This window comes from Syngnathoides biaculeatus, unplaced genomic scaffold, assembly GCF_019802595.1.
Source record: "Syngnathoides biaculeatus isolate LvHL_M unplaced genomic scaffold, ASM1980259v1 ctg202_pilon_pilon, whole genome shotgun sequence".
Taxonomy (NCBI): Eukaryota; Metazoa; Chordata; class Actinopteri; order Syngnathiformes; family Syngnathidae; genus Syngnathoides; species Syngnathoides biaculeatus.
The window spans coordinates 5,837-16,647 of record NW_026907457.1 but is presented as its reverse complement, the minus strand read 5'-3'; the positions used below and the strand labels follow the sequence as shown (position 1 = coordinate 16,647).

The following is a 10,811-nucleotide window of genomic DNA, read 5'->3' as shown; positions in this document are numbered from 1 at the left end:
CGTACTTTTTGGGCTTCAGCCCTCATTTGAAAGCGGTTCCTCTGGATCACTGGCCTAGTGGCCAAGTGATCGTGAAAGAAAATTGTTGTCAGAGCGGTTATGTCACGATTGCGTAATGGTGGGTTGAACAGCTCTCAACATATTTTTGATTTGGTTGGGACACTTCACCTTAATATAACAAATTAAAGTAGTACATTATAAAACTGTAAAATTGCCAGATTTCGCACAGGACTGAATCCCATCTGTCGTCCTCAAAACATAAAACATATGTTAGCAATAGCTTATTAAATACAAAATTAGCTAAATTCAACTGGCTACAATTCGCTGTCTGAAATTCGTCCGGTGGGGTTTTGTGTTCTGACCTGAAGTAACCCTGCCTTCTTATAACACTGAATTCAGACAGTGAATTGTACCCAGTTGAATCTCAGGAGACTCAAAATATTGTTTCAATTTTAAAGGTTTAATTTTTTTCAAATGGCGAATTTGTTTGCATTGGAATGTTAAATTGAAATGCAGCTCTTGAAAATGTGATCACTTTGAAGTAAATATGAATTTTACAACGGCATTTTTAAATTAAAATTTTGGTGGCACATATCTACTTCCATATGGACGCATCTTCAAATGACAAAAGACCAACAAAGTGGTGGGCCCAGACCTCGGTGTCCCCATTCTGCCTCGCGTGTTTTTGACAAAGTTGGCAAAATAAAGATGTTTCTGTTTTTATGTTCACATTCAATAAGTAGCCAGATGCTCCACAAATATAGAGACGCAAATATTTGCCTACAAGCCATTAAAAATTCCCTTTTCCCCTTTTAATGTTCAGGTTTTTGTATGTCACAAATGTGGAATTCATAATGTCCATTTTGCTTCCTCCCGCAGAGTTCTGATGGCTCAGATCAGCGAGGACATGTCCAAGGATGATGTGAGCAGTGTGAAGTTTCTTCTGGGTCACATGCTACCACGTAAGAAAATGGAAACTGCCAAGGTAGGAAATTGTCCTGGTGGGGGACTTTTTGTTGCCGCTCGAAATTTTGAAGTCGTTGCTCACTTCCCGTTGTTTTCTCACTCACGCAGGATTTCCTGGACTTGGTTGTCGAACTCGAGCACGTGGGGAAGGTTTCCCCAACAAGGGTGGACCTTTTGGAGGAATGTTTAATGGACGTCGGCAGGGTAGACCTGGCCAAAAAGCTCAAGGTGTACAAGATGTCAGGTGAGTGTGTGCAATACTGATTTAGTACTAGTAAAACCTACTGAATGACACAATTTTGCAAAAATTGCACAACTCACCACAATCCTTTTAATCCTTAAAATGCTTGAAATGTTATACACTCACCGATTGATGATGGGTTGTTTTCACTGACGTCACATTTTTTTGCTGAATTACCCACACACACGCTGCGCTTCCGCCATTTAACCTCTCTACCTCAAGCGTACCGAGTGTGGAAGTCTCCGGAAATGCTCTCATTACCGTTTGTGTTTTGGTATTTTACGGGACTCAAGTACACGAGAGGACTTGCTAACCATCAGAGACTTCTTCTGACTTATTTTTTGACAACTCTGACCAGTTCGCTGAAGCTTTTTCCAGAGTTTGTCGTCGGTGTGCTCTTCAAAGCCTCGCGATCCTGGACAAAAGTCTTCCTAAGTGTGGACATCGTCGATGAAAGATATTCAACATTCTGCGGCTCTGTGCTTCACGGAGACTTGGCTTTGTGGACGATTGCCCGACGCCGCTATCATGCCGGCTGGCTTCAACCTCCATCGTGCCGATGTGTCGCAGACCTAAGCGAACAAGCTTAATCAATACTCATTTCAGAAGGCCAACATTACAATTATGATTGTTTTTTGTTAGTCATTTGAAAGATTCATGAATTTTGTGAAATACTCACATAGAGTAAAAGACCAAGGGCACAATACTGCGCCTTTGTAACTGCAGTCCTGAGGCCAGGTCGCCGAATGGTCAGTCTGGGCTTGATGTGCTGTCAGTCGCGTCTTCAATAACTGCGGTTAGAAACATAATGTCGTCCACCATGCCTATGTATGAGTAACGGGAGCTCAGGGATCAAAAATGGCCACCGTTCGAGGCAGCACAGCGGGTGACGTCACGTGAAAACAACCCACATATTATCTTGGAGTGTGGACAGTATTTGAAGAAACGCAATCACATTCACGTACCGTCCTAATCCCAAATTGAAATGAAACTAGTAATAGTCAACTGGTGAAAGGATAACTGGTTTGAACGTTTTTTGTCTTCTTGCCCCGTTGTACTGACTTATCGTGTATTTTCCATCTCATTTCAGTCAATGCGCCAGCAGTACGCGAGGAAGTGATGCGCCACCCTTGCCAGGTAAGAGTCATACTCAAACTATAGAAATAGGTACATCACAACAATTTAATGTAGCATTTTGCAACTGCACTTTGGTGCATTTATTTCAGCCGCAACTGTACCTTTGTTTTCTCTGTTTTTATGTTACCCAAGATGTTCATCATTTTTTTTTTTTTTTTTAAATTATTCAATTTTATTGCACCTTGTGGAGATGCACACTCATCATTTCATTGTATGCGCAGCATATAATGACAAAGGCTATTGATTGATTGGGACACCTGACGAACTATTCCTACCAAAGTTCATAGCGCACAGCAGCTTTTTAAAATGTCTTTGTAAGACGAAAAATTCAAGTGGTCTCATCCAACATTTGTGATGTACTGTACGATATTAAATCACAGACTAAGACTTTTGTTGCTCTATTTGATCAACCCGTGTTGAATTTCAACCATGTCTCTGCTTGCATCCCTGTAGGAGAGTCCAGTCGGTACACATTAACCAGTGACCCCAGAGGGGAGTGCGTAATCATAGACTGCGTGGGGAATGACGGAGGTGAGTACAATCGGGGTATACTTCTACAGTGCATACATTGAAAGACGCTGTTTTGTGTACAGTAGAACTTGGGGCTGGGAACTACAGTCCCGTATTTTCCGCACTATAAGGCACACCTAAAAGCCTTTAATTTTCTCAAAAGCCAACGGTGCGCCTTATAATCTGGTCTAATCGGCTTTAGTGCAGCTCCATCTAATGGATGCATAACGGAACCCCAGGGTCTACTGTAGGGTCTATTCTATGTGCCTTTATATGTGGAAAAAAGTTTTAAAATCGGCCATTCGTTGAAGGTGCGCTTTATAGTGCGGAAAATATGGTACCTTGCACTTAGTGGTGAGCAAGTGAGGCCTCATGAAACAACACTGAAGTTTTTCTAATATTTGTGCTGAAAAGGATTCTAAGCCTAAAGGCTTTGAAGATGGTGCGTTTGTTTTTAAGGAAAAGTGTTTGTCATTTGTGCACTTGTATGGTTGATTGGCGAGTCAAATCAACCATACGTCTTTTCCTGTTCAAATATTTAAGCCCCCTAGTTTAAAAAAAAAAAAAAAACTGTAATCGCACTCTAGAATGTTGAACCTAATAACTACTTACAGTAGTAAAATATTAAAATCAGATGTAAAGAATTTGAGTTTCTGGAGCATCTTTTGCTTCAATCCAATCCAGTGGACATCCAGTGTGTCAGGCTTGGTAAATTTGGGGAGAATACTACAGACATACGTGAAGCAAATGGTCACAAATACTCAATATTTATCATTCTTTGCAGAGAATAATTCATTCATGCTTTAGTATTTATTTATTCCGTCTGCTTGTGTAGTTCTACCGTGTATCTCCAAATATCAGTTACGTAGAGAGTTATAACACCGTGACACTTATGCTATTCCTTCATCTGTGTGTTAATATTTTGTTATTAAAAGAGAATCAGTTTTGCAATACAAAATCGACAGATCGAGGATTTTCAAAGGTTGGCTGATCCAAATCATTCTGATGACACTTTTTTTTTTTTTTCCCCTTTAGAGATGATGGCGCACGCATTTAAGTCACTGCACTTCAATGTGACCCTGCATAAATGGCTAAACCTGATCGAGACGGTCTCAACGCTCAGAAAAGTCTTCCAAAGGAGTCCGGACCGCAGTGGCGACGGCTTCGTCTGCTGCATCATCAGCCGGGTGATGGACAATCGCCTCCAGGCCACGGACATGAACTGCGAAGGCCTCCGTCTGGAAGATGTACGGCGCTTTTTCAACGGCGACGCCTGTCCGGCGCTGGTCGGCAAGCCAAAACTGTTCTTCATCCAGAGCTACACTGTGTCGAAGTTCCAACCCTGCGCTGTGGAGAACCACTGCGATGACTGCTGGGAGATGGACGGTGGCGCCGGTCAGCTGAGACCCGATTGTCTCCCGTCAGATGCAGACGTCCTCTGGAGTCACTGCTCGACCGGAGAGCATCAACTGCAGCGAGGCCGACACCGTTCCGTTTACCTCAAGGCTTTGACGGACGCCTTGGGCAGAAGCCAGGGAAGGTACGTGCGCACACGCTACCTTGGAAAAGTGACGGCTCGCGCTTGAAATGTTGTTATGAGCCCAAGTATCAGTAGAACCTTTACAATTGAACTTTATTTGACCTTCTCTCCGCTTTGGAACGCACATCCAGTGGTTCTGTTTTTGGATTTATTTACCTTTTTGAGCACAAACCGCAACAAGGAGCTGAGCGGCAAAATTGATCCATGAGAATTTTCAAAGACGTCAACTTTAATGTCTTTCTGTGAATCTTCCAGTTTCTCTGTATCTCTGTTCCAAGCCGCCGGTGACACGCAGTACGGGATTGATTCATCCTCAAAAAGCACTGGTGTCAAACTCAAGGCCCGTGGGCCAGATCTGGCCCACTGCATGATTTTATGTGGCCCGCAGAGGCAAATCATATGTATCGACTTCCATTTTTTTTTTCCCAAACAAGTACCAAAATTTTAAATTGTCACATCATAAATGATAACGTTGAGATATTACAAGCATTTTTGCTTGACCAAACAGTCGTTGGGAAAAACCCATTAGGCTTGATTTCTGATTCCAAAACTAGTTCATAAATTTCATGTGTAAATATGATGAGACAGTTAAAGATGTTTATCGTCGTTTACAATGTGGCCCACGACAAAAATGAGTTTGACATCCCTGGCATAAAGGTTTAGACTTGGCTTTAGAGTACACAACATACCAAAGCACTACTTCCAAATGAAGTTCCTCAACTCACTCGGCACCAAGATACTCTACGATGGAGGCTAAGCACTACTTTTGGCCATCCATCCATTTTCTTAGCCGCTTATCCTCACAAGGGTCGGGGGGATTGCTGGAGCCTAACCCAGCCGTCAACAGGCAGGAGGCGGGGTACACCCTGAACTGGTTGCCAGCCAATTGCAGGGCACATAGAGACAGACAACAGCCGCACTCAAAATCACGACTTGGGGCAATTTAGAGTGTCCAATTAACGTTGCATGTTTTTGGGATGTGGGAGGAAATCAGAGTGCCCAGAGGAAACCCACGCAAACTCCACACAGGCGAGTCCAGGATTAAACCGGGACCTCAGAACTGTGAGGTTAAATAAAGTTCACCTGTAAAGGTCACGGGTACGTTCATCCTGAAATTTCAAGCGAAAGCCGAACAACGCAAACTTTCATAACTTCTTTTTTTTCTTTTCAGTCCAAACCAAGTGTTTTGTATTCTTACAGGAGCCGACATCTGGTCGATCTTCACATGGAAGTGAACGGTGCAATCTTTGAGCACAACAGCCGGCATCGTGAGGATCAATACCACATTGACCTGAAAAACACTTTGAGAAAAGACCTTTACTTATAGTTGTCTGATGACTTGCCTGTTTAGTAGTTGTCAGTATTTGCACTTCAATTCACTTACTATACTACTGTATTCAGATAAGCTTTTTTACATTGACGTATCTTGTATGTTTTATAGTTACCACGTGTATTTACCTTGAAGTGTTTGGAATGTAAAAATTCTTCCTTTTATTAAAGATTAAGTGTCATCCCTATAAACATTCTAAAATGGATTTTGTCATGAAAAATACATATAACATTATTCACTTCAATGTCTATACGAAAAAATAAAGGAGAGCGCATCATCCATGCGCGAAGTTGGAGAAGTTCCATTCGACGACAGCCAAGTGGTTGCCATGTTGGCTGCATTCTCGACCCGTGACGTCACCCGGACATTTGCCATTGAAAACACGCGTTGGACCCTACTATGGGAGATGAACACGCCTCTTCTGACACGGGAGCTCTTTTTGAAAAGGAGAACACCACACAACCAAGTGAAGTTACTGGGGCAATATTACCCTATTGTTTATATTCAGATGATTTGCAATCACGCCCAAACCGCATCCACATCCGCGGCGGAGATGAGCCATCACAGCCCGACGCCGCGACGGGCTTTGCCTTGTTGGCTGCAGTGGCTCATTTTCGGCGCCGAGGTGGGTTGTCACGGAGTGGAGCCGGGCTGCTTTATGGTGTTGTTGTCGCATGCGGCTGAGTGTGCCATTGTCGGCAGCGTCCGCGAGCCGACGCGGCAGTTTTCGCCGGTGAGCCCGACGCCGTCCGACGCGCCCATCGACACATTTAGCACCCCTGTCATACGACGCAGATCTTTTGTTACATTATGAGAGGCGGATTACGTGGTCTGCCCCAAATTATCTTTTTTAGTAGCTGTAAACACATCTACCTGTTATTTGGAACCCACGAAGCTATCATCCTTTGCACCCATGCAATCCATTTTTCATGACGAATTGAGTATCTTGCAAACTTATGAAGGGTACATCCATCCTCCCGAGGGTTCAAGCAATGTCCAGCAATGCAATGATGCATTTTGGCGAACACGAAGGAACAACAAGCTACCTTCCCGTAGGTAAAACTAATAGAAACAAACGAGTCCACTTGAGGGCGGTCCTGCCATCTCCGTCACTTCCTGCTTAAATATTCACCCTAAAAAATATCTGTATGAAAAAATACAACGTAAGACATCGAGCTCACATTTCTCAACTCTTGATTTCCACACCAGCACCCCACTCTGGCAAAGACCATCTGTTCCCGGGAAACAAGTGTAGTCGTCTCCTCGTTGGTATAGTGGACATTATCTCCGCGTGTCATGTCAGGCAAGACCAGGGTTGGGTTCCCTGACGGGGACTTAAGTCATGTTAACTTTTGCCTTTCGTGGGATTCTTCTTTTTGGAAAGCAGGCCAAGCGGCCTTGTGTCCAAGCAGGAACCTCACACGGATCAGGTGAATATCACAACTCCAGTTCTACACGACGGAAACTGTTGCTCACGTGCCGTCAATCAGCAGGACTAGCGAATCCCCTCACACGGTGGAAATACGTTTGTTCACTGTAGTGGCTATGGACTCAAATTTTTAACATGGATTTTTGAATTGAAATCCAACATGTAAAAAACATGTTTTTTCTGTGCAATAAAAATTCACCTTAAAAAACATCTGTATGAAAAAATACAGCGCAACACATAGAGCTCTAATTTCTAATTTCATTAAAGTTCACCTTTTAACAACTTAAATATTTCTTGAGGTAGCCATTCAAGGTATATCCATCCATCCATTTTCTGAGCCGCTTATGCTCACAAGGGTCGCGGGATTATTGCTGGAGCCAATCCCAGCAATTTTCAGGGAGGAGCCAGGGTACACCCTCAACTGGTCGCCAGCCAATCACAGGGCACATAGAAGCAAACAGAGAACATGCAAACTCCACACAGGCGGGTCCGGGATTGAACCCGGGACCTCAGAACTGTGAGGCCAATGCTTTACCAACTGAGACACCGTTCCACCAATCTTTGATAAATAACACCTGTTAAAACAGTGAGTATGACTCAATTTGCTCGTACAGTATATCAAATCCATTTTCCCAATAAAAAATAAATGAATGTCTTTCAACCATTGAGAACCTTCTATAAACAAAATGCTCTCAACGTCACGCAAATGTGGACCAAGAAATTTGACCAAAGTGAAAAACTGCAAAGCTGAGGGACTGTAGAGGATCATGAGCAGCTCCAATATCAGATCGTGATGACATGATGTCACACTCTCCTCACTGATGACGACATGAAAAAAACTCCAGATGTGATGTAACATGTCACACTGTCAATTTTCTCTGTGAGGAAAAAAAGCAAATGAAATGAGAAGACTTACTGAAGAGAAACCTTTTCCCTGCTAAGTTTGTGGTCAGATTCTCTCCTCCAGGTCGTTCTGATAAACACAACACGGGGTGTGTGGCACACACACACTCACATACAGTATAGAGTTGCATCACATATTGTTTTCTAGTATCTGTTTGTGCATCATCCTGTGTCGTGTATTGTTTTGTTTTATTTTTTTTTTATGACTGGATTGTCAGATTGTCCCTATCATCTTGTCTAGATCATGATCTTGATAGTGGCGTGTCTTGCTCTACATTGTATTGTAAAGTTTTTCCTGTCTTGCATATTCTTGTTGGTGCGTTTTCTTCTCATGTTTGATTGTCTCGTGGTGTCGTTGGATTGTGTTGCCTTGATGCTGCTGTATTTGTATTTATATTTGCTGCATTTTATCATGCAAATATACAGTGGCAGTAATGCTAGAATTTATTTGTTGATACTGCATCGTAACAGGCAAATATTCTCACAGAACACACCACTGACCTGGACTGATCCCAGACCAGAGTCTTATGATTGCATTGTTGGAATGATTCAAACGTACTCAGGGAGACCCCCATGGCTTTCAAGCCCATTGCCTCAACCACTCGGCCACAACAAACACATCTGTTGCTGCTTTTTTACATTTTCTGACTTCTGCACATTAGCAAACATGCGTGACAAACTTATGGGGAACTCACGTGGTGAATAAAACGGTTTACAGTTCAAAACCAGCAACTCTAAAAGCAGGCTGCAGTGTGTGCTGAACTGTGTAATGTCCATGCATCATTTCTCGTTGATATAAAGCATATTCCAGTGCCTTTCGGTTTCCGTGTTAGCTCAGCGACACGGTCTGCACAATGGAGGTTGAGGCAGGGCGTGATGGCAGCGTCAGACACTCATCCACAAAGCCAAGTCTCCATGAAGCACAGTAATGCAGAACCTCCAAAGTTTTGTTCATAAACTGCATGAATTCAGGGTTTTGATCATTTCATGGGAAAAAAACCTCCCCTCAAAAATGGGGGAAAATTGCCCACTCCTGACTGTAACAAATACTGTTCAAGCTTTGTTGACACGAATTCACCAGTCGGGCATGTCAGTGACTTTCATTGGTTGCCAACTATATACCCTAATTTTGAGCTTACACCTCTACAGAAATTTCACACTTCCTTGCCTCTGTGGTGCCACGGTAGCGTGTCTGACTCCAGATCAGAAGGTTGCGTGTTCAAATCACATCAGGGTCGTTTCTTCGGCATTCTGATGGATATCAAAGGTTCTGCTTTAAAATCACATCCCATTCCACAGGAAAAGACATATCATGGGTTTGGAGCTGACTCCTCGAGCATTTGTATGACTTCTCCTTTTGTCAGGAATGTTTCATTTGTCACTGAGGTGTAAACTTGAAGTTATTGGGTGAAAATCCAAATGTCCACTTGTTCCAAGTTTGTCATCATTCAAAATTTCACCGTTGAAGTTTGTCTTCGTGAAGCAACTGCTGAAAATAACTGAGAAGCGTTACCATTGCTCAGTCTACACCACTTTGAGTGTGTTTACCATGGTCACAACTGACATAATTTTCACTTTCACCAATATTCGTCTGTAACGGAAACGACCCCAATGTGAACTAAGAAAATTGAGGGCCCGACTTGCACCACAGAAGTGACTTTTCAATAGCTTAGTCCAGGGACCAAGAACAATGGAAGGGTCCTAAAGCAGATCGACAAGAGACGTGAGTGTCAGAAGTAAAACTCACAATCAGGAATTAAACTAAAATGATCTCGTGCAGCGGGTAGGCACAAATCCTTTGATCCTAACAGATCTCAATCATACACAATTTACAACTGGAACGAATGATGAATATTGAATTGTCTACAGAACTAAGAGATGGCAGGACGACACGGAGGTATATCTCAGTGGTAGAGGATTTGACTGCAGATCAAGAGGTCTCCAGTTCAACTCTGGATACCCCCTTCCTGTTGTTTTGTTTCGAGACTGCATGAATTCGGGGTTTTGATCATCTCATGGGCAAAAAAAGCCTCCCCTCAAAAATGGTAGAAAATTCCCCACTCCTGACTTGAATGACAAATACACTGCAAGCTTTTTTGACACTGATTCACTGGTCAGGCAAGTCAGAGACTTGTCTTGGTTGCCAATTATATACCCTCCTATTAAGGTTATGTCATGGTGTGATGTTGTTGTGCTATAATAGGAACAGGATGTGGACTTTTGTTTTGACTTGACACTTTTATTTTGAAAGCCAGCACTTTCTCTGTCATTTATACATTTTTGTTCTTTTCAACGTCATTGTGTGTTTAAAAATGTTCATTGTCGGGGGGGAAATGCCGTTGAATTGTTGGTGGAAGATCTGAGAAACACAGGAAGTCGTCTGCGTGCTTTATTTTGAAGCCACACTTAATGTGTGCCGGGAAGAAATGTTTTCTCGTTTGTGAGATTCCTGGTGGAAGGTACATATTTTGTTCTCCTCCACTTGTTTTTATTCTCTTGTTGTAGAATGTGAATATCAGTTAGTTTAAAACGTTTGCAAAGCGGGTTTAGTCACAGAGGCACAGTGTTGAATGCGTTTCATTAATTTCAAACATAAACTCGCGAGCTGGAGAAGTGGAGACGTTGTCGAGGTCTGTGTGCGTCGTTGGGCGACCATTTATATTGTGCGGTGTGAATGAGAGTTACCAGAAGCTGCATGGTGACCGTGTTCTTGATCTTGCAGAGTTTTGACAGTAATTGTGAAGAGAAATCTATG

The 10,811-nt window shown here is 42.8% G+C and overlaps 1 protein-coding gene across 1 annotated transcript; it reads left to right on the top strand.

Moving 5' to 3' along the window:
• The first annotated feature begins 79 nt into the window (after positions 1–79).
• On the top strand, positions 80–5,828 carry LOC133497184 (CASP8 and FADD-like apoptosis regulator). The gene is made up of 6 exons (XM_061813319.1): positions 80–962; positions 1,075–1,210; positions 2,298–2,344; positions 2,798–2,875; positions 3,890–4,394; positions 5,595–5,828. Exons 1-6 carry the CDS (start codon positions 887–889, stop codon positions 5,719–5,721), a joined length of 969 nt encoding a protein of 322 aa, XP_061669303.1. The 5' UTR covers positions 80–886; the 3' UTR covers positions 5,722–5,828.
• The last annotated feature ends 4,983 nt before the right edge of the window (positions 5,829–10,811 follow it).

Bases quoted from the DNA above. Each gene is read 5' to 3' on its own strand.
- LOC133497184 (XM_061813319.1), top strand. From the start codon at position 887: ATGGCTCAGATCAGCGAGGACATGTCCAAGGATGATGTGAGCAGTGTG. The intron at 963-1,074 runs GTAAGAAAATGG...TCACTCACGCAG, and splicing joins TCTGGGTCACATGCTACCAC to GATTTCCTGGACTTGGTTGT. The intron at 2,345-2,797 runs GTAAGAGTCATA...GCATCCCTGTAG, and splicing joins TGATGCGCCACCCTTGCCAG to GAGAGTCCAGTCGGTACACA.